Below are 24,728 nucleotides of genomic sequence, written 5' to 3'. Positions count from 1 at the left end.
ATGGCACAAGCACTGATTAATTTTATTAACAAAAATGTGCATGGACTCTTAAACAGTAGATGCTGTAGATGGCTTAGCCATATGACCCTCTTATTTTATCATTTTAAGTCATTTTGTCCATCTTCCAATTGCAAGTGTCTGCATCTTGTTGCCTGAGGGCTCTCTTGGGTTGGTTGGAGGCTGCTGGCAGGCAGGAAATGATGTAGAATTAATGATCCCTGGAGTAGCCCCAATCAATGACTGTGTCAGTTCCCCAGCTCCTTTGCCACATGGGTAGGCTGTTTTTAGGTGAACATTCTATACTGGCTCTCAGAGTTCCCCAGTGAGCCGAAGCTATATTTGTGCATTGTGGTATTTGATTGATAATGCTTACTTCATTAGGGTCTTTCACTGTGTTGCTTGCTATTAGTATTTCTTGGAAACTTCTCCAAAGAAACTTCTTTCTCTCAAATTCTTGTCTTGCTAAATGCTTCTAGCAAAACAATCAAAGCCATCTTCCATCCACTTTTGTATAGAGAAGTTCTAATTTTTCTATTAGAACATAGATATGAAAAAACCCATGAAAGAAGGCAGATTAAAATTTGGTAAGATAAAAAAATGAGGAACTGAAAAAGGTGAGAGGTGGACCAAAATAAATATTGGAAGAAATGGGTTCATCTTCTGTTTTGCCACTCCGTTTCCTGGAGTAAGTGAAGATAACCTGCATTCTTGTGTGCCCAGTCATGAAGCCTTTAGGTTTGCAACCTCCTGAAGTGAGAGGAAGTATGGGAAAGTGCATTATCTATTTTTTCAGAATCAAAACTTAAATGCTATTTTTTCCACATTTTATTGTAGAGTCCCTTTATACCCCACAAAATATGTCACCCTAAAGAATTTATGCTAAGCATTATTTATTTGAATCATGTACTCTGTTTCCCTTCCCTTTAGGGAATAATTAGCCAAGAGAAGGATAAGCACTTTGGCAAAGAAGATATTATTAAATTGACCATTCTTTTTTAAAAAGTTTTTTCTTTTTCTTTTTTTGATGTGGGCCATTTTTAAATCTTTATTGAATTTGTTACAAAATCGCTCCTGTTGTTTATGTTCTGTTTTTTTGGCCATGAGGATCTTAGCTCCCCAACCAAGGACTGAGCCCATACTCCCTGCACTGGCGGGTGAAGTCTTAACCATTGGACCACCAGGGAAGTCCCCAATTGACCATTCTTGTGTTTCTTCTCCAGCGAGGGGCAGAAGTGCATGTAGTGCCTTGGAATCATGATTTCACCAAGATGGAGTATGATGGGCTTTTAATTGCTGGAGGGCCTGGCAACCCAGCTCTTGCACAACCACTAATTCGGAATGTCAAAAAGGTATAGTGAACCTGGAGAGTGTGTCTGTGTGTGAACTGGAGGGAGTCTGTTCTGTAATATACTTTATTTATACAAAAATATTTTTAGTACTTCTGTTTGTGACTTTTGAGGTAATGTCAGCACAGATAGTGTATAGGGGGAACTAGCCAGGACAGAGTTCTACAGGAGAAAGAGCAAAGACCGTCAGGCAGAGTAGCTGGGATTGTGTCCGTGAGTGTTGAGAACTGGAGTTTGATTTCCAAATGTGTTGTCTGAACAATTGTAAAATGGTAACTTGTGTCACTCACCATGACCTTGGGACCTGTAAGACTTTCGCGTTTCTAGAGAAATATTAAACTAGATTTAATTTAGTCTGGATGTTGAGTACATTCTATTGAATTTTATTGCTTGCAAATTGTCAATCCTGTCCTTATTCATAATCTAACTTTTTATTCAATTACTATTTTCTTTACCTTGCAAATTAAGGGGGGAAAAGATGCATTATTTTACTTCTTCAGAGGTTGTATTTTTTTTTTTTTTGGACCTGATCTTTTGGATTAATAACCTTTTTTTCTTAATTTAGATCTTAGAGAGTGATCGCAAGGAACCATTATTTGGAATCAGTACAGGAAATTTAATAACAGGATTGGCTGCTGGTGCCGAAGTCTACAAGATGTCCATGGCCAACAGGTAAGGCAGTTATACTTCTGTTTACATGTCAGACTGGCTCTGAAATACTGTTAGTAACTAAACCAAAAAGGCTTAGAGAACTTACATTCAATTTTCTTCAGAATAAATAGATAACCACACTATTACATGGTTCACAGTTGTCTGACTACCTGATACCATTTTTATCACATTTTGGAAAGGCAGTCTTCTCTAACGATAACTTGGTCACAATTTAAAGTTATTTTCCTTTCCTTGACATAAACTGAAGCTATAATACTCAATCAAATGCTATTCCAAGGGAAATTTTTTGGATTTTAAGCTTGATTTCAGAGCACTGACAATATTATGAAACTAGTATAACTCAAGAACCCAGAAATCTTCAGATCCTATTGGTTTTACTTCCTTACCCTAAATGATGTTAATTTGTTCAACATGGAACTTTCTCTCCCAGTCCACCCTCCACATGAATTATAATTCAAAATGATTCAGGACTGAGGAGTAACCTCTTTATTATCCCCCGAGTACTCTCCTATAGCTTAAAATTACTGTAGCACCCTTGAAAGAAATTGCGTATATTTGTCTGTCTTTAAGCTAGTAAGCATATCTTAACTTTTTGTTATGAGTGCAATTCCCTTTTTATAAAACCGATCATATAAGTTTAATAGACCTGATATTTAGCACACAACAAAGCTTCCTGAATTGATTTTTAAAAAAATTTGCTAAAATTATTGGGATTAACAATCTGTGATTTTTCTCATGGAGTAATTTTTCACTGAGCAATTGAAACTTTTGAATTTTAATAGGCTTTACTTGCTCTCTGTTTTACATCTAGTGCATTTATGTTATTTTCTTTGCTTTTCCTTTTCTATATTCTTTTTCACCTCTTCTATCCAGAGGGCAGAATCAACCTGTTTTGAATATCACAAACAGACAGGCTTTCATTACTGCTCAGAATCACGGCTATGCCCTGGACAGCACCCTTCCTGCTGGCTGGAAACCACTTTTTGTGAACGTTAATGATCAAACAAATGAGGTAAGTGAGTGAAGAGAAATTCAGGAGTTTTAGTACTCTGTTTTGAAAATATCTTTCCCTTATTTATGTGGGCTTTTCTAGGGTATGTGTGTGGAATAATTCTTGTTATAGATTATTTTCCATAGCCCTCTGCTTTTAAAAAAAGTCATTTCTGTCTTATTCCCTTGCCAGTTGACTCATTAAAGATCCACAATTTGAGTGGTTAATCAATGACTGTCTTACACATTCATTGCTAATGGGTGATTGGTGGAAGGAGATCTGTTTGGGACCAGTCTAGGCAGGTCTTTGCGTTTCAGCACTGAAGTAGCCTTTGAGAAACCTTTGGAGAAGTAATTTAGGAGTTGGAGAAAAGAAGAGGATTTGAGTTGATTCTGATCAGAGCCTCGAGGGGCCTGAAATGTTATAGAACAAGCTAGTTTTTTGTTTTTTTTTTTTTAAATAGGGGAACCACATCAGTTGAGTCTTTATTGGTCTATTTCTATTAGTACTGTTTATTTTTTGAACGTTCTCAAACTTTCAACCTAGTTTTGAAAATTTGAACGTCATTGTCCACTGATTCATACCTATTCCTGGTTGACATTCACTGTTACTGTATGAATTTCTTCCAATTTCTTATTCCTTTAGGGGATTATGCATGAGAGCAAACCCTTCTTTGGTGTGCAGTTCCACCCAGAAGTCGGCCCAGGGCCAACAGACACTGAGGTATGTCAGAAAGATGAGGTCTATTGCACAGTAACATTTTTTACAATCAGAAATATATGAAAAATTGAGAAACTAAAATAATTACCTAGGTGGTCTCGGTACAGAACATTCTTAAAAAGAGTGCTTTGATAATGCCTGTGTTGTTTGAAAAATTTCCCCATGATTATCATGGAGGAAACTTCAATCTTTTTAAAAATTTGAAGTCGAAAAGCCCTTAAGAAACTAATGCAATGTGATTTTTATTTAAATGATTATCATTTTAATATATTTAGTTCTGAAATTTACAATTGTTGCACTATGCAAATGAATTCCCTCTTGCTCTCTGGTTCTCATAACTGAAATGAAATTTTAATCCCCCATCTGTGACTTCACAAAAATCCCTATGGCAGCTGGTTGTGTAGCCATAAAGGGAAAAGAAACGGCAACAGGAGCAAGAAGAAGAGCAGGGCTGTGGGGAGGGGGGAAGGTACACTTTCACACACATAGGAGTCAGATCGCTTAAGCAAAGAACCATAAGGAATGCCTAGAGGAGTTTTGTTTTTAATTTAATATTTTTACTTTTTTGTGTGAGTTTTTGGTTCAGTGTTCAAGAACATCTTTCCAAAAAGGGCTTGTGGAGATATTCAGAAAAGTCTGGGAAGTCTGAAGTGACTCTTCCTCTTATACATGCTAGGGCCTGCAGTAGTGATACTGGCAATACTTGCTTGTCAGCAGATGCTCCCAGAAAAGACAGCTGGGCAAAATGAAGAGGAGAATAGGAATTTTCCCTTTGTAGACTCTACTTCCTCATCCCTGAATTGCCCTTTTCAGATATTTATATTTTGTTCTTGTTTTAATATTATTAGGAAAGAATCGTTCTTAATAGCCAAAGTCAGTACAATATTACCTACACTCAAAAATAAAATTTAGTTGCATACATATACATCTGTTGCCTACTGTGGGCTAAATACTTTTTTAACTTAAAATTTAAATTATTTGCCTATATTAGTACTTCATATTAGGAACACTGAAATTAAGATATGTGATATCTGGTCTCACTTAGTTCTTTTTTTCTGCCAAATAGTTGCAAAATGAATATATTTGTTGAAATTTGTCATGTCTAGTGCAACAGTGGAAATAAATTCATTGTAAAGCTTATGAATCTTAGAAATATTTGTATATGTAACACAATCTTTAGAGATATTTTTAGACCTGATAGACAATTTAAAAATCCAGTTATTTCTCACTGTAGGGTGCATAAGTAATATAGCTTCCTTTTTTTTTTTTTTTTTTTGCACAGCTAGAGTTTTATTTAGAAGAAGAAAATACTTCATAATTAAGGGGCTGAAAATGACATTCTCAGAAGGCATTATCTGAAATGTTCATTGTCTGCTGAAAATGTTCTTTTAATAGGATTTAACATGAGCAGTTAGAAGTGTTTATTTGATCTAATTCTTATAGCAGTAAATATTTAGTTTTGCTAGCTTTGGCAACCCCCACCCCCAAACAAATATTGCATAAGAATACTTATCCTAAGAAGTTATTTGTTGCTTATCTAAAGTTCAAGTTGAACTGGACATATTATATTTTAAGTGACAATTTTGTGAGTTTTGAAACTTCTAACTAGTTGGCTCTATTTTTTCTAGTACCTGTTTGATTCCTTTTTCTCACTGATAAAGAAGGAGAAAGGATCCACCATTACATCGGTGCTACCGAAGCCAGGCCTAGTAGCATCTCGAGTTGAGGTCAGTATATGTGGGCTTCTTTTTGGTGTATGTATTTTGGATTTTCTCTATTGTGCGATGCCTTTATTAAGTGAATGAAGTAATCTGTTTTGATGTCTATGAAAGACGATTGGTAATATTGCAATCACCCATCACTTTAGCAGCTAACTATTTGGTCTGTTCTACATGATTCGTTGGATGTTCACTGGAATCTTCATGTTGTGATTTAAAAATCATGTCTTTTAAAATTCATCTCTCCTAGAACATTTTTAATAAAAATAATTTAATAAAGAGTAAGATTTAATTTAATTTCAAATTTGATAGATTGTCCATTACTCAATAAACCAGAGCCCAATGCATGTTTGAGATACAGTTCAGACTATAGTCATTATAGATGGTCACATTTTTTAACTAGAAGATTTATTATTTAGCATGATGAGTGGAATAATATTGTTTTACCTCTAAAGAGCAGATAGATAAGGATTAATATAGCCTAAGACTTGAATCCTTATTTGTTTGAATATGTATGTTAATATGAAAAGGTTTCACTCATTTCTTTCAAAGTTAGGGCACACACACATCATTATTACATAAAATGTAGAAGGCTATAGGTGTATTTTTAAGTACATATACACATATATATGTGTATATATGTATTTTATATATGTACATATACATATATAGTATGTATGTACATATATACATGTACATATATATGCATATATATTTATTATATATGTGTATATATATACACACACGTATACACATATATGTAAAATCCTCTTATCATGAATAAAAATACTTGATTTATATGCTTACATAAAATGATAAGTTGAATTAGATAGTTTGTTTTAAAGATTTCTATGACAGCCTCTTTTACTGAGATGGAAAGATTGGAGGTAATCCAGCCACTCAATGTGGAATCAAACTGTGGGTGCTCCATAGCTAACGAAGCCATCCACCATATAGTGTTTTTCTCATAATATCAACTCATACTTTTCAGATGCCTTCCTTTTTTAAATGGTGAGGTAAAGGGGAACTTGGGATTCTACATTGCATTACACATAGTAGGCACTCCATTAATACAAACTGTTTCCTAAGTCCTTGTCTCTTAGTGACCTAGAACATCTTCCTCTGAATGGCTTGGCAGTTGTGGTTAAAAAAAAGCAGTATTATTACTTGCTTGAAGTCATATGTATAACTTGTATCAATTCCAGTATGTAGCTAAAACATGATATTTTTATTATTGTATTTTCTGTAAATATTTCTGGATTGAACCACAAAGTAAAGGCAAAATGTAAATATAAAGGTGTCCCTGTTTCCCCTTGCCTTCTGGGTTTTCTCTTCGTTTGTTAGGAAAGGTTCACAGGCTTGTTTCCGTTTATGCCCATTATTTGTCCAGCAGAAACCCATGGAATAATAATACATTTAGCCAATTAAATTTTAAGGAGATTATCTAAAAATTATATACAAATTATATTTACTATAAACACATATAGATATACATTTCCATATATATGTAGTTATTTTTAGATATTTATATATGTTTAAATAAAATGTAGACCTCTCCCAAAAATTTTTTGCTTAAGTGAAAAAAGCTTCATGATCTTTGGAAATTGCTTTTCGAGATGTTTACATTGTTGATCTTTTTACTCATGTGTTGTATATTTCAAAACATTGTACTTTAAATCCCCACATAAAGCCAGATAATATAGTTTATATTTACCATACTTAAAAATGACTTATTTCCCCATATTAGTAATAAAAGTGATGTCATTTTTTTATTGCTTACAGGTTTCCAAAGTCCTTATCCTAGGATCAGGAGGTCTGTCCATTGGTCAGGCAGGTGAATTTGATTACTCGGGATCGCAAGCTGTAAAAGCCATGAAGGTGAGAGACCATGATCTTTCCTGGAATTAATATACTCCCTTTAATGAGTCTAATTAGTATTTTATGATTTAGATTTATGACACTACCTCTTCTCAAAGTCATTATAATTAATTTCCTTCACTATTCCTTACACATCTTATATAAAAGGAAGTTTGATCACAGACAAGATTTTTAACTTTCTCAACTGTGCACACCTGCAAATTAAGAAGATTGGATTGATCTACAAATTTATCTAAGATATCCCTATTTAAACTAAAAACATATAAGTCTACACTATAGATATTACTTGTAAGGCAGTGAGCTTTTAAAGCATATTTGTCTTTTGTGTGAAAGAGAATTTGGGCATACCTGGTGCTGTAAAGTACTTTGAATGTTCTAAGGGATGCTTCAGGCTTCTCTTCGGTTGAAACGGGGAAGATCCAACCAGAGGAGCAAAGGCAACAATGCCTTTTGTCCAAGCTTTAGAAGTTATTGTGGGCTACCTAATTTCACCATCTGTGACTTGGACTGGAGACCTACCAGGATGGTATAACTGGATTTTCGAATGGAATAGAGGGTTTGCTAACTAAGTTGCGAAGAATATCCTCCCTGTTTCTTCGGTCTCTGGAAATCTCCCCCATCTTTATCATAGTAAAATAAACCTGTAGAAAACTCACTGTACATGTATGCTACTTCTGTTGAAGAACTAACTTGGCTTCTCTTTGGTGTCCTTATTTCCAGAATAGTCCACATGTTAGTGTTAATCAGGCCATCCAAAGGCAATGTGCGCTCTCTGAGACCTTGCCCCAGTCTTTGTGGTGTCAAGCCACTCTTACAAAGAGACTTGGCTAGGAGAGAGCTACATAGGGAAGGCAGCAAGAGGCCCACCAACATGAAAGATGGCCAAATTTTTCCTTTTTCTCTTTATTTTATTCAGTATTCTATATACAGAGATTTTTCTCCCGACAGATGTCTGTTGAAAATAGACACAGCCCCCTGCCCCAAATACTTTGTTTACTCTTCTTTCCATTTGTTTTTATTTTTAATACTCTTCTCCATACACCCATGTGTGTTCACCCACATGCACACATGCTTTTTGTGTACACTTTCAACGTGTGCCTTATTTCACAGTTCAGTTCAGTTCAGTTGCTCAGTCCTGTCCCACTCTTTGTGACCCCATGGACTGCAGCATGCCAGGCTTCCCTGTCCTTCACTATCTTCCAGAGTTTGCTCAAATTCATGTCCACTGAGTTGGTAATGTTATCCAACCATCTCATCCTCTATTTCACTGTATTGAGGTTAAACTTATCTTTAGATAAATAATTAGTGGGTGTCCAATGGTTAAGATTGGTTAGAACACAATTTAAATGTGTTCAGAGTTTAGAACACATTTAACTAGCCTGCAATTTTTTTATCCTATCTGGTAGTTTTATTAAGAACTAATATTTTCATAGGTTGTGTTAATATTTTTTATATGCATTGCATCCAAAAGGTGAAGTTATACATTTTAGATGAAGAATAGGAATTATTAGATACAGTACCATGATTAATTAAGAGGTTAATAGGGATGAATTTATGAACTAAATATTTAAAAACTTAGATTATGCATATATTATAGCTGGAACTATATTAGAAAAAATGATGTAACATTTATTAAGATGGTTTGAAATTATTTCTAAGTTTTAAAATGAATAGAAGCTCATTACATGCATTTATGGGACCTTTTCCTATGTAATTTGATTTATAAAAATAGCTATATTCATTGTACGGCACATTCAGGAAAATACTTAACAAATATACTTTTCTGTTGTTACTTTTCTAGAGCAGTGAGACCTTCTATAACTTCTGTTAATGATGTGTTCTTCATTTGGACTCAATTATTTAAATTCTAACTTTTAAATTTTAAATGCATATGCTTATCTATATGTATCCATTCAATATTTTATTAATAATACTCTTTTTAAAAAACAATTCCTTACATTCTTAGAGAGGACTCATATTGAGGAAAGGACATAGGACTTGAATCCTAAGACTTGGATTACAGTCCTAATTTTGTTTTTTATCACCTATGTGATCTTTGGCAAGTCACTTAATCTTGTTGAATCTCAATTTCTTCATCTGTAAGGTGAAAATTTCTTTCACATTTTTGCTATAAAAATCATGTAAATTAAGTAAAAAGAACATCACAACTTTTAAGGCACTATTTAAATTTAGGGTAGCATGAAATATATCTCATTTTTCATCCAGGCCCTCTCCCTAAGGATATGTAGGGCCTTCAAGGATGATTTCTATACTTTCACTTGAATATTTTGTTGACTTTTTAGAAGAGTTCAAAGTTGACATGCTGATGGGTAAAAAATAGAACCATCTGGCCATATTTCATAATAATTATTTTACTAACTGTCACCCTTATCCTGGTTTATAAAGTTATTATCCTTAGTACCCTACATGAAGAATTATTTTAGGGGTCTCTCCAGATGTCAGAAATGAGATAGGGCTGTGAATATCTTCACACACCCAAATACACACAAATTTTTCTTTTTTCTTTTTTTTTTTGCCATATGGTCATTTCCTTTTTATATAATATGTATAAACAGTTGTATAATGCTCTTTGTCAAAGCACTACAGCAAGCATGAAAATCTAAAGAAAATGGAAACCAGCAGAAGGCTCTCAGTGCTTCCAGCTAGATGGGAATACATTATCTTGCATTTAAAGCACATGCTCAATGTTATTTTTCAAGAAACGTCAGAAAAGGAAGCAGTTTTGATGTTGTCTTTTTTCCCATTTTATATTTTATTCATTCAGAAAAATTCAGAATATTTTATTCTTTTAGGGCTGAATTGAGCTCTGAATTGAGCTGCAAATTTGCATAGTATTTGCGGACCTCTGGTCAAATACTATAGAAAACATCTCCAGCTTTGCTTGATACATGTAGTGACAAGGAATTTAGAGTGATTGTCATTAGGTAGCAGCTCTTTTTGGATAGTTTTATTTGCAAGCAATTTTCTTTCTTCCTCTCACCAAATGTTTGTCATCTTTTAACACCATTCACAGTGGTCCTGTTACTGATCTCTGCAGCCCATGGAATAACCTAAAATTTTGTTACCCAATAATACTCTTCATTTGAATTATGACTATTCTCTTTAGATCACATGTTAAGATTCTAGATCCTTTTGTTTCTTTCAGGAAGAAAATGTCAAAACTGTCCTGATGAACCCAAATATTGCATCGGTGCAAACCAATGAAGTGGGCTTAAAGCAAGCAGATACTGTCTACTTTCTTCCCATCACCCCTCAGTTCGTCACAGAGGTCATCAAAGCGGAACGGCCAGATGGGTTAATTCTAGGCATGGGTGGCCAGACAGCTCTGAATTGTGGTGAGTTCTTTTATTTGCAGAGTTTTGGGTTATCTACTTATATATAACAATTTGTTTAAATTTATTTAACAGTTGTGCTCTGTGTGTTCATAAAAGCTTTCCTCTGTGTGAGGAAGCTTAGCAAACAGCCACCTGATAATGTCACATGATGAATATTACCAGTTTATTTCCCAGAACAGCTGGGGGACAAAAGGGAAACCTTTTGCTTTAATGCTTTGCAGTAGTTAAGTAGGTTTTTTGAGTCCCCTCCTCTGCCCCATGCTACTGCTTCTCTCTGCTTCCAGTGAAACTCCAGAACTATTATGAATGAAAAATGAGAATTAACATTGATTAAGTGCTCTGTGCTCTTATGTGTCACATATATTTTCACGGTCACATAGATGAGTCTCTCTATCATCCCTTCACACAACTGCTGAGTCCAAGCTCTGTCCTATTTGAAATGTTTTAAACCTTTAGAAATAGATCATTATTGAGAATCCCATTGCTAGTTCCAGGAAGCAGTTGGCGATGTAATGTGTATATCAACTGTAAAAAGCAGACAAAATTAGACGTCAAGTTAGTGGGAACACAAACAATGTTGATAATTTTTAGCTCAGATAGATACCCACATCAGTGGGATTATTTAAATAAGAAGTTCATTATAGGAATAGACTTTACTTAGAAGGAAAGGAAATATACTAAAATCTTAAGCCTTACAGTAATCCTATGATTTTTATTAATTAGAATAATGATTTTTATTCTGAGAATAAAAGTGAACATACATGTAATAGTAGCACCCACAAAGTACATGTGTGTGTTAAGGAGCTTCGGTCATGTCCGACTCTCTGCAACCCTATGGACAGTAGTTCTCCAGGCTCCTCTGTCCACGGGATTTTGTGGGCAAGAATACTGGGGTGGGTTGCCAAACCCTCCTCAAAGGGATCTTCCCAACCCAGGGATCGAACCCACATCTCTTAAACCTCCTGCATTGGCAGGTAGGTCCCTTACCACTAGTGCCACTGAAAAGCCCAGTACCAACAAAAACTTTTTGGAAAAAAAATTCTGAAGATATCTTAGCACCAACAAAATATTTTGCTAAGATGTCTTCAGAATTTTTCTTTCAAAACTTTTCTCTACCCTAAGTGTAATTCTTTTGTGGCCAGTGGGGGCTTTTTGTAGTTAAGATTTAAAAAAAAAAAGTTGCATTCAGATATCTGTTATAGAAAACATAAGATATTTAAAAAAACAGATTTATTTTGCTTATTTATTATTGTTATTTATCGGTTTATTTATTTTGTTCTTCTGTAGGAGTGGAATTATTCAGGAGAGGTGTGCTCAAGGAATATGGCGTGAAAGTCCTGGGAACTTCAGTTGAATCCATTATGGCCACAGAAGATAGACAGCTGTTCTCAGACAAACTGAATGAGATTAATGAAAAGATTGCTCCAAGCTTTGCAGTGGAATCGGTAAGAAATCTTTATTCTAGAGAAGCAGGGCCGTTATGTGTCTTGCATTTAGAGAGAATGATTTGTCATGCGCGATAAATAATAAAGTGTTTTATTTGCATATATTTTCTTCCAGAAATGTGTTAGTACTTCAGAGACACTGTGTATTAATTGCAACATTCAATACTGAAACATTAGGGAGAGATATTAATATTTTATTTTATGAAAAGGGAAGCATACACCCACAGGTGATGTGGTTTATCATTGGCTGAATTGCCCTGAATACCAGATCTCCTGAATCAAAAAAAGAACCATATCAACTTGCAACACCAAAGTAATTTTTACCTTCTTCCTGGGATCAGTCACACACTTTGTGAGAATGTCCTGCAAATGGGAAATTATTGATTTTACATTTTTTGTTAGAATGTAATAAATGTTTTACAATAAAATCATCTGCAAAAAAGGCATTGGATCTAATCAGTAATATTTATAATTGAGAAACCTGTGGCTTAGTTGTTTAAAGAGGAGAGTTTGTTTTGCATTTCTCTTAATCATGTTCCATTGTGTCCTATACCTATTGATAGGCTTCTACCAGGTGCCAGGAAAGGTCAGACTTTCTGTACATCTGCTTTTGTCTGTGACTTTATTCCTGATTACAGGCATACAGTCAGTGAAATGTGGGTAGTGGAAGCAGTTTCTGATGCAACTTCCCCATTGTAGAAACAGGCAAATCTGGGATAAGGCAGGTACTGCTGGGACAACTAAAAATGGGCTATGTGTGTTTTCAGACAAGAGTGTTATCAAGTACATAGCATGTTGCAAAGCTGTCAATCAGGAATAGTCCCAGGATAGCTCTGCTGAACATTTGGAAAGCTCCTGCCATACATTTAGTCTTTCATTGCCCGATTTAATTATGTCCTTGCTTCCTTAGGATGAGAAACAGGCATATGGGAAAGGTGTAATTACACTCCCATTGGTAGAGTAATAATATTCCATGACAGAAAAATATAGCCACCATATGTTGTATTCTGTAAGTTAAAAAAAAAATTCCAAGCTTTTGGGACTACTCTCTGACTGATCTTGAAAAATGAAAACTCTCGTTCTACATAGCATTCCAGTTAGGTTCTGTAGTAGCAAACCTTGTTTCGTTAGGAGATGAAGATTTTTAAACTGAATTTAAAATTTCAATATGGTCCTCATTCTCTAATTAATGACAATTATTTTGCCTTTGGTCATTGTTTTATTTTTTATATTGCAATATAAAATTTACCCCAAAGAGATTAGAAAAGAGCCTTCACTATACATTAAAAAAATCCTAAAATTTAACTTAAAATCCTTAAATAATACTTTTCAGAAGGTGATGAGGGAATAATCAAACATAGTCTTTTTCTGCAAATAAACTGATGCACTTGAATCACCAGACTCTCTTGGTTGGTCTTTTCTGCTAGTGTGGTCAGCATTTGTAGCCTTGAGTCTGTGTTCTTGTTGACAGATTGAGGATGCGCTGAAGGCAGCAGACAAAATTGGCTACCCGGTGATGATCCGTTCTGCCTATGCCCTGGGCGGGTTAGGCTCAGGCATCTGTCCTGATAGGGAGACCTTAATGGACCTCAGCACAAAGGTATGTGTTTTTGCAGACCAAATTCTTACCCACCAAGAAAATTCCCTGATATACTCTTTCAATTAAAGAAAGTTACATAGATTTAAAAAAAATGACCTTTTCTCTGTTTATAAATCACTGCCACATCTCTAAATTGTTGTCCAAGAGATGACACTTTTGAAATGGAAGTACAGTGCAGTTATTTACACTGGACACAGAATTAACCCAAGATCCATCTTCACTGTACTGTCTGCTGATCTCGATAGGCAGCCAATCCAATTCCATCTCACTCTGCTTCAAAATCTGCTCCAAAACATGCATGATGTTAAACTTATTTTAGTGGTTTAAAAAAATACCAAGAATATAATACTCCTTTTTGCTGCTATGTTTTGAAACAATTTGACATGGATGGTGTCCAGTAAGGAAAACGTAACATACCAAGCAGCTTAGCTTTACCTCACATTTAGGTGTCTAAAATAAATACAGTATAAACCTCATAGTATCATGAATGAGTGGTTTCTCTGCCAACCGCCACACACACATATAAGCAAAAGTGAGATTTGAGCGCTTACAATTTACTTTTCAGCAAAATCACTCTAACGTATTTCTGAATACTTCTTTTCTTAAATATTAAAGGGAAAAATCTTGAGAAAATTCAGATATGCTCCAAAAAATAGATATTAACACAGAAACCATGCTCCATGAAAGCAGTGACTTTTGCTCACACTTAATGAATGTGTTTGTGCCCATGAGGCTCATATAACTTTCCATGGGGCAGTTATGGATACAAAGCTGACAGAATTACTGTGATGGCTATTTTGGGGGGTGTTGAGTAAATATCAAGCAGAGTTTATATCTTTATCATTAATTTTTGGGGTGAAACCAAAAAGTGAGGTCCTTGAGTTGTAAGATTTTGAGAATAGATAAATAAGGTTAAATGTACTTAAATAACTGCAGGGCTTCCTTGGTGGTTCAGTGATAAAGAATCCACCTGCCAAACAGGAGACATGGGTTTGATCTTTGGGTTGGGAAGACCCTCTGGAGAAGGAAATGGAAACCCATTCCAGTATTCTTACCTGGGAAATGCTATGGACAGAGGACCCTGGCAGGCTATAGTCCATGGGGTTGCAAAACAGTCGGACTTAGACTTAGTAAATAAACAACAACAAAATAACTGCAATGGCAAATTTACATGTCCAAAACTTGGACTGAATTTTTCTAAAGTTGCCAAAACAAACCCCCACAAAGGGAAACATATCTAATATAAATATTTCTTGTTTCCATTCTGGACTTCTGAATCATGCATTTAAAGAAAAGATGCTTATGGAGGTATACAATTTTTTCCTCTAGCACATTAGATGTTCCTAATGTTTTTAATATTAACAATGTCAGTTTTGCTGCCAATTGTGACAATGCATATTTATTCTCAATTAAAAATATTTTTTACAGTATAAAAGCACTGTGAATACTCAGTCATTCAAAATATTTACAATGAAGATTAACTTTGGAATGGGATACTTTAAAATTATTTATACAGCTAGTTTTTCCCGTGAGAAAAACTATATGTATTGTTATATTCTAAGCAAAAGAATCTGCCTGCTGTGCAGGAGATCTGGGCTCGATCCCTGAATTGGGAAAATCTCCTGGAGAAGGGAATGGCAACCCACCCCTTTATTCTTGCCTAGAGATCCCATGGACAGAGAAGCCTGGTAGGCTATAGTCCGTGGGGTCGCAAAGAGTCGGACACGATTGAGTGACTAACACTTTCACTTTCAAGCTACTCCTTACTCTTTTGAGATTATATTTAACATCATTAGAAACTGCATTAACCTGATGTAGGTCCCTAAATTAATCTTTGTATAAAATCTGAGACTGGAAAGAAAAAGAAGCTGAGGCAACATTGGAAGCTGATCTTAATTGTCCTTGTGTCCATTCTATTCCATTAGAATGCAGAAGGCTTCCCCCATTCATCTCCTTTGTTTCTGAGATTTTTTCTATTAGCAGGTAATCCAAATGATAAATTAATCATTATTAAGTTGTTCACACTGTCTACAGAGTTTCTTAACCACTTTGAAAACCTCATCATGGGTAGCTGTGAGGACAAAAGTGTTACATTTTCAAGTGCACATGCTGGAGCCTGTAGTGTTGACTGAGGTTAAAAAAATAGTGTTGAGGCACATCACAGAATAACTTACATTGAGTTATTATTTCATTACGGTACCTGCTAATAATTTGAAAAAATTCAGACGACTTTGTCCAGTTGCTTTTATTACCATCACAAATCAAATCTATTATGAGACAAAGGGACATTTCTTCCTTGGATTTTTCAGCAACTAAATGTCCTAAGGTTAGAGACTGCCTGTTTCAGATTTTGGGTTCAGCATTCTACTCACCAATGGGTACAGAGTAAATAAGGAATGATAATTATACTAATTCATATCTGTTTAATCAGGCATGCATGATATATGACTCAATATTTAAGCACTTAGGCAGTGATTACCCATAATAAAAGCTGCATATGATTCTTCTAATTCCCAAGTTTCATATGCCATCTTGGCTAACTGTTTACAACCATCATCATCTCCTTTCTTCTCCTCATCAACATCAACTGACTTTTATTGTGTATGTTCTTTACAAAGCATCCTCAGCTATTTTAGAGAAAGACAGAGTCTTTAGACTTATTTTTCCATATTTATTTGCACTTATCACATTTTCTGGTTTCACAGAAGCCTAGCTACTGAAATAATTTCATTTTCCTTTGCCTGATTGCTCAATTATTTTCTCTTTTGCCTAAATTAGTTTGATTTAATGTCATATCAGCACTTTGAATGGCAAGCCTCAATAATATAAATCAAGCATATTCACTGCAGGATTCTATTCCTAGTACCTCACTGATTTTCTGACACATGGTGCCTTCTGGAGCATAGAAAAGGATGGAGACTAGGCTTGAGACTTCAGTGGGACCAGGGTTTAGGCTGGGGCACTTTGCCAAATACATCAAAGCTAGTCCCTTTCTCACTCTTTGATTTCTTTTTTCACCAATTTCCAGGCTTTTGCTATGACCAACCAGATTCTGGTGGAGAAGTCAGTGACAGGTTGGAAAGAAATAGAATATGAAGTGGTCCGAGATGCTAATGACAATTGTGTCACTGTCTGTAACATGGAAAATGTTGATGCCATGGGTGTTCATACAGGTAGGCAAGGAATCTTCAAGCATTATGGTAATGCCTTCAGCTCATGTCTCTGATGGCTCAAAGCACTTGTTATTAAGTTCTTTTTCTTTAAATTACTATTCTTAGTGGGCACAATAGTGATAAAATTTTACATACACATCCCATTTCACAGTATTGAAAACACTCCCATATTTAATTTCATCTTCAGAAAAACTCTCTGAAGTAGGGGATGTATTATTATCTTGATTTCACTTGAGGAAGGGGTCAAATATAAGCAATATAGTGAAGATATTGTAAGACTTGATGTTGAGAAGTAGGGCATGAGATTAAGAAGGCTTAAGGCAGACCGAGTTTTAGTCACCAAGTGAATAAGAAAATAGCTACAGTATATAGGAATAGATGAAATAAATAGGTTTCTCAGGAAGTGAAGCTAGTTAGACGAGAAGGCAAAGATGATAACTTAGGATTTAGAAATGCTAAATTTGAAGGGTGAGTGGAAATCTCTAAAAGAGGTTTGAGAATATGCAGTTGTAATTCAAGAAAAAGGATAGAAGTAAAGAAGTTAATGCAAGGTTATTGGAAGTCTTGGTATAAAGGAAATAGTGGAAACTGGAAGCATAGACTAAGTATTTGAGACCACAGGTGTAGAAAGAAAACTAGGGTCAATGATCAAACCCTGGGAAATGGATTTATTGGGCAGAAGAAAAATAAAGGATTAGTGTTGAAGAAAAAGGAGTGATAGTTACCAAGTAAGCCAATGTAGGCACAAATTTTGTAAAAGAGCTTTCATTTTTGACTGTAGCAAATACTATGAAAGGTCAAGGATGAGGATTTAATGTTGCTTTTGGATGTTTAAGAGAACAGTTTGAATGCAGGGTTGGTTATGTGAGCTATGTGGAAAGGAATTATATGGCTAGAGTGATGAGTAGACTAGTAAACTTTTAAGAGGTTTAGTCATTAAGGAATGAGAGAGATGTTTCTTGTAACCATCTGGCAGTTGGGAGAGGGGCTTCTTGAGCTTGTAGCGACTAGAGCTTGTCTGTGGGCAGAAAGGATGGTGAGGAATAACGGATTGAAGATACAGGGAGCTGTGATGGGAGAGAAGTAAGAAAATGGGAAGGGATGTGATACAGAAAATTGACGGATGAGCCAGTCTAGGTGAAGAGGAATTGATATTTTATGGAAGGAAGAACTTGAGAGATGATTTATGATACAGAGAAGAGAAACTGAAGAAGTTAATGTCAATCAAGTAAGTAGATGACTAAGCCTTGATTGCTGGATGCGTTTGGGAAAGCTTAGAGTGATTTCTGTAAACGTGTCAGAGTAAAGGACTTTCCTGATAGCTCAGTTGGTAAAGAATCTGCCTGCAATGCAGGAGACCCCAGTTTGATTCCTGGGTTGGGAATGTCCACTGAAGAAGGGATAAGGCTACCCACTACAGTATTCTTGGGCTTCCCCTGTGGCTCAGCTGGTAAAGAATCTGCCCGCAATGTGGGAAACCTAGGTTCTATCCCTGGGTTGGGAAGATCCCCTGGAGAAGAGAAAGGCTACTCACTCCCATATTCTGACCTGCAGAATTCCATGGACTGTATAGTCTATTGTCTGAGTAATATGGGTGAAACAGTCGGAGGGAACATGCCTTGTATGTATTTCCTTAAGATAATTCTATTCCCAGCAAACCCTTAGCCTATTCTATGTCTTGGGTCATGCAAATGGATTGTTAAGTCACTAAAGTTGATTGTTTAGATATGCTACCAAATAACAAGTGTTTCTTGGATGTACAGGTGATTCCGTTGTTGTGGCCCCTGCCCAGACGCTCTCCAATGCAGAGTTTCAGTTGTTGAGACGTGTTTCAATCAATGTCGTTCGCCACTTGGGCATCGTGGGTGAATGCAACATTCAATTTGCCCTTCATCCTACCTCAATGGAATACTGCATCATTGAAGTGAATGCCAGATTGTCCCGAAGCTCTGCCCTGGCCTCAAAGGCTACCGGGTAAGACCAGAACGATTGACCATGGGTCTGCAGAGTCTTTACAGACTGATTTGGAATAGTGACAGCTAGTGAAAGACTGTGCTGCATTTGCAAATTATAGTCCCCATTTCTGTAGGCTGGCTCCCAGTCACGTCCTCTATGAACGTGGTTATTAATGAGCTTGCTGCCAGATTGAGGCAAACGGTTTTGTGAGCTGGCTTTGTTTGCTGGCTAATCATAAACTAATCAAAATCTGGGTGGTCAAAACCGGCTGCGAAAAATCTGCTTCTTAATTGCACTTTGCAGATGTTGTTAAAAAGTGCAAATTAATCCTTAATTTTAGTCCTCAACTATCTTTTTCAGGTGTATAGCAAGTGTTAGACAAAAAATATAGTTCTCTTGACTCAAGGATGTAATACGCATTATTTTATTTCAGCAAAACTTCGCAAGACCAAACAACACGGGGTTTGTCTATAGGTAAATCTCACAACTAAAGGAATTTATATCTGTTTAACAATTGCTGGCAAGCACAACTGGGAGGAAAATTATTTAATGCCTTTTGTATCTATTGCTGTATTTAACATCTGGTATTTAAATTCCATGCCATTTAAATGAAAATATATTTACCTCTAAAGATATTTTGGGGGCTTCCTTGGTGGTGGCTCAGATGGTATATAATCTGCCTGCAATGCAGGAGACCCCGATTCAGTCCCTGGGCTGGGAAGATCCTCTAGAGAAGGGCATGGCAACCTTTTCCAGTATTCTAGCCTGGAGAATCCTATGGACAGAGGAGCCTGGTGGGCTTTATAGTCTATGGGGTCGCAGAGTCAGATATGACTGAGCAACTGAGCACACACAAAGTTATTTTTATGTAACTACACAGTGCTTCATGGAGTGTTAAGGAGTGTTGACCTAAACAAGAGTCAGGGAACCTGAATTATCCTTTTCATTCTTCCACTGACTGTGGGACTTTGGATACATCAATATTGTCTCTGTCATTTTCCTCACTTGTTAGATTGGGAAGTTGTACTAAAGGACTCAGATATAATTCTATAGTTCTATGGATTGATTTTTCAAATACAATTACCCAAACTGACATTCCAGAAGAGCATAATCAAGTTTCCAGAAAATTAGTTGTGTAAAGAACCCAAAGTTCAAAGATAATTTGGAGACAATGCAAGGACCCAAACTTTCAAGGACTGCATTTTATGATCATCACATACTCCATTGTTATTGTTGTTGATTAGTCGCTAAGTCATGTCCAACTCTTTGTGACCCCATGAACCTCTGTCTATGGAATTTTCCAGGCAAGAAAATTGGAATAGGTTGCCATTTCCTTCTCCAGGGGATCTTCTTGACCCAGGGATCAAACCCATATCCCCTGCGTTGGCAGGAGGATTCTTTACCACTGAGCTAGCTGGGAAGCCCACATATGCCATAGTACCAGCTAACTCCACTGTCTTCCCGTGTACATATTTTTATAAAAGAATATTTTGCAGATTCTTAGTGAAGGTTATACACAAGTGAGTACTTTATTTATCAAGGAAACTATTGATTTTGGACTGAAGAGTTGAAGGTTGGCAGTTGTAACACTGCATGTCAGGCATAGAGAGTGAACTGTTTTGTGATTCATGCCTCTGTACTTTGTTATGACTCACTATGTTTTATAAGGGGCTATTAAATTTTCATACAGAACCAACAATCAGGTATGCTTTATACTCTGATGTGAAATAATACAAAAATTTCTAAGAAGCCAATTTATATTTTGAGCTGTTGTTGATGCTTATTGCTGAAAGAAAAAATTGTCTCCTCCTTTACAGTTACCCATTGGCATTCATTGCTGCAAAGATTGCCCTGGGAATTCCACTTCCAGAAATCAAGAACGTTGTATCAGGGAAGACATCAGCCTGCTTTGAACCTAGCCTGGATTACATGGTTACTAAGATTCCCCGCTGGGATCTTGATCGTTTTCATGGAACTTCTAGCCGAATTGGTAGTTCTATGAAAAGTGTAGGAGAGGTGAGTCCCTAGTTAATTCCTCTAGTTCACTCTTCTCAGTTATTTTGTCAAACCACTAATGTCATTGAAAGTCTTATGTTTCCTTGGTTACTGGCTTCTTGACTGGAAGATACTTCAGTTCAGTTCAACTAAGTTGCTTAGTATTGTCCGACTCTTTGTAAGCCCATGGACTGCAGCACACAAGGCTTCCCTGTCCATCACCAACTCCCTGAGCTTGCTCAAACTCATGTCCATCAAGTCGGTGATGCCATCCAACCATCTCATCCTCTGTTGCTCCCTTCTCTTCCTGCCCTCAGTCTCTCCCAGAATCAGAGTCTTTTCTAATGAGTCAGTTCTTTGCATCAGGTGGCCAAAGTATTGGAGCTTCAGCTTCAGCATCAGTCTTTCCAATGAATATTCAGTGTTGATTTCCTTTAGGATTAACTGGTTTGATCTCCTTGTTATCCAAGGGATTCTCAAGAGTCTTTACCAGCCTCATAGTTCAAAAACATCAATTCTTTGGCATTCAGCTTTATTTATGGTCCAACTCTCACATCCATTCATGGCTACTGGAAAACCATAGCTTTGACTATAAGGACCTTTGTTGGCAAAGTAATGTCTTTGCTTTTTAATATGCTGTCTAGATTGGTCATAGCTTTTCTTCCAAGCAGCAATTGTCTTAATTTCCTGGCTGCAGTCACCATCTGCAGTGATTTTGGAGCCCAAGAAAATAAAGTCTCTTACTGTTTCCATTGTTTCTCTGTCTATTTGCCATGAAGTGATGGGACTGGATGCCATGATCATTTCAACTCACATTAGTAAACATTTCCTGAGTTTGTCCCTTGGACTGCAAAGAGATCAAATCAATCAATTGTAAAGGAAATCAGCCCTGAATATTCATTGGAAGGACAGATGATGAAGCTGAATCTCCAATACTTTGGGCACCTATGTGAAGAACTGACTCATTGGAAAAGTCCCTGATGTTGGGAAAGATTGAAGACAGGGGGAGAAGGGGAAGTCAGAGGATGAGATGGTTGGATGGCATCACTGACTTTATGGACATGAGTTTGAGCAAGCTCCGGGAGTTGATGATGGACAGGGAAGCCTGGTGTGCTGCAGTCATGGGGTCGCAAACAGTTGAACACAACTGAGCTACTGAACTGAACTACTACATAAAAACACTGAAATGAGAAATAGTGAGTGAGATGTAGATAATGGTGACACATTATCTCCAGCTTGTAAATTCTGAATATGTTAACAGACCTAAGAATAATATGAATCAAACTGTGGTAAAAGTTAGAACACAGTATTTATAGGCAGGTGTTATGCAAATGCATTGGATAGGGTCAGGGAAAGCCTCAATAGTTATTCCATTGAAAAATGGTGCACTCTTCATTTAATGGATATGAATTTTAATAATGTTAAAGTATTGAAAAGCACAAATCTTGAACAAACACTGTTATATATTCTTTTATTATTATATTTGCTTCTCTTTTATCGAATGTTCTCCATATACTGTCATGCACTCAAAAATAATAAAAATTCATAATGAGTTACTTATAGAACTAGTTGGTGATACTAAAAATTTTATAAAGTACTCTGAAAATATTTTCTTAATTTGGTAATACTGTAAAATACCTTATTTATGCTACTCTTTCCTATTCTTAGGCTAGCAAATCTATGAATACATTGCTTAACTCTTCAAATATCACTATGCTTCACAAATTGCATATCTGAATTAGACTAACATTTTCTTTATCCTTTTCTTGAGACTCTTCCTTTATTTCTAATTAGATTTGGAGCAGTGTGAAAAGGTTATCTGTTTGACTTTAGTGATCTTTGAATATGTAGCTTGTCACACAACTGACATGAAGATTTACTAAATTGACACTAATGAGAATACCAGTCTATTTGAGGCCTCATGGAAGTTTACTGACGGCAGCGTTATGCCTGTTATTATTTTAAATTGTAGACCAAAAATGCATAGCAATCTATTATTCCATGGAAAGAATCAAAGACAGTGTTTATCTGCTGAAAATAACTGGGTAGACTTTAAGGTTAATTTAAGTTTAGTTCTCAGTTGTAACTTGTCCAAACTAAGTCAGCATGTGGTTTTCCTAATTGATTAGTGTACAATCAGCTACAAAGATTGTGGGAAGACATGCTGAATTTGTCATGGGGAATTTAGTCTCCATCTATATTCAGAATCTGAATCGGTCAGTATTTGTTATGATTCTCAAGGTTGTATTAATATTAATGCTTAGCTGTAAAGAAAGCCAACATGTCTCAGATACTGACTGATTCCCATCTAGAAATAGTTCTGTTTTTGTGATAATATATGTCTTTTCTCTTCATTTACTTTTTATCTAAAGGACATGTGCATGAAAGCAAGATCTTTTTAAGGAAAGGTCTTAATGTTCTGGCCACAGATTGTTTTTTTTGATGCTATGGTTCACAGCAAGTACAGATGATTTCTTCATCAGTCTCATCAAATCAAGCTAAATTCTCTAAGCAGTAAAAGAATGACCTAATGATGTTAAAGACTCATTACATCAAAACCATGGTAAAAAGGCAAGGATGACCTATGGCTGATTCATGTTGATATATGGCAGAAACCAACACAACACTGTAAAGCAATTATCCTCTAATTAAAAATAAATAATTTTTAAAAAGGCAAGGAAGAAAAATAAATTTTAGTAGCATCCTTCCTTTATATATCTTGTTCCTAAGTCTTTTCTGAAAAATGTTCAGTTTCTACCTTTGTTAAAAATTTAAAATATTCAAGCTATTTAAAAAAATATGAGTCTTAAACCTGTGTTACAGGTCATGGCTATTGGTCGCACCTTTGAGGAGAGTTTTCAGAAGGCATTACGGATGTGCCATCCTTCTATAGATGGTTTCACTTCCCGTCTCCCAATGAACAAAGAGTGGCCGTCCAACATCGATCTCAGAAGAGAGCTGGCTGAACCATCTAGCATCCGCATCTATGCCATTGCCAAGGTAGTGTGTGACAAGGGGCCCTGAGCTACCTTTTATTTTCTTTTCATAATATAGTCAGTCTGGACTTCAATGTAAAACTGGATCACAAAGTGGTCTTGAATTTAGGGATTTTTGGAAAGTTTTTAACTCTTTTTAATAGTATTAAACTGGAGATTTATTTTTATGGACTTCATCAGATCATTCCATAATTAATGACAATTTTTATTTCACTTTAAGCCTGGATTTAAGGAGAACATTGCATTATTTTTTAAAGATTTTTTTAATGTGGATTATTTCTAAGTCTTTATGAATGTGTTACAATATTGCTTCTGTTTCATGTTTTCGGTTTTTTTTTTTTTTTTTTTTTGGCCACGAGGAATGTGGGATCTTAGTTCCCTGATCAGGGATCTAACCTGTACCCCCTGCATTGGAAAGTGAACTCTTAACCACTGGGCTGCCAGGGAAGTTCCAACATTGCAGTTTTAAAGGATAGATCACATAGATGAAATGTTCTTCCCTTTTAGTACAGATGTTATCAATACTCTTAAATATTTGATAAGATTGACTTTTGATTTCCCATCACTCTCATTACTTGCTCATTGAAAAATGGGTAAAATTACATTTTAAAAAGAAAGATGCATAAAATGGTATCATTTAGTATGTGCTACCTAAGACTCCAGAATAAGCTTTATTTATTTGGTGGTTCTTCTGTGTTTAAACAACAAACTCTAAAGAACTACCATGATTATAGGCTTTTCTATGTAATTATTTTATTGTTCTTAGAGAACAAAAAAGCCCCACATTTCTCACTTCCACTCACTAGTTCCCTTTAATGTAAATTAAATGCCATCTTAATCTCCTTTCATGTTTACTATGCTTAGAGTTTTGAGGTTTCAGTT

At 35.9% G+C, this 24,728-nt stretch overlaps 1 protein-coding gene across 3 annotated transcripts in view; it reads left to right on the top strand.

Moving 5' to 3' along the window:
* Window positions 1-24,728, top strand: part of CPS1 (carbamoyl-phosphate synthase 1) — a 193,325-nt gene that overhangs the window by 93,291 nt on the left and 75,306 nt on the right. For all 3 annotated transcript variants that reach the window (XM_061148837.1, XM_061148838.1, XM_061148834.1), the window contains exons 9-21: window positions 1,221-1,349; window positions 1,912-2,018; window positions 2,892-3,030; window positions 3,655-3,732; window positions 5,358-5,456; window positions 7,230-7,325; window positions 10,492-10,681; window positions 11,969-12,126; window positions 13,598-13,726; window positions 16,755-16,899; window positions 18,663-18,873; window positions 20,673-20,871; window positions 23,674-23,850. In XM_061148837.1, the coding sequence (XP_061004820.1) occupies window positions 1,221-1,349; window positions 1,912-2,018; window positions 2,892-3,030; window positions 3,655-3,732; window positions 5,358-5,456; window positions 7,230-7,325; window positions 10,492-10,681; window positions 11,969-12,126; window positions 13,598-13,726; window positions 16,755-16,899; window positions 18,663-18,873; window positions 20,673-20,871; window positions 23,674-23,850 (1,857 nt within the window). The remainder of the gene's footprint in view (window positions 1-1,220; window positions 1,350-1,911; window positions 2,019-2,891; window positions 3,031-3,654; window positions 3,733-5,357; window positions 5,457-7,229; window positions 7,326-10,491; window positions 10,682-11,968; window positions 12,127-13,597; window positions 13,727-16,754; window positions 16,900-18,662; window positions 18,874-20,672; window positions 20,872-23,673; window positions 23,851-24,728) is intronic.

Source organism: Dama dama, chromosome 8 (assembly GCF_033118175.1).
Source record: "Dama dama isolate Ldn47 chromosome 8, ASM3311817v1, whole genome shotgun sequence".
Taxonomy (NCBI): domain Eukaryota; kingdom Metazoa; phylum Chordata; class Mammalia; order Artiodactyla; family Cervidae; genus Dama; species Dama dama.
Note: the sequence above shows the minus strand (reverse complement) of the source record. Positions and strands in the feature narration are given on the sequence as shown.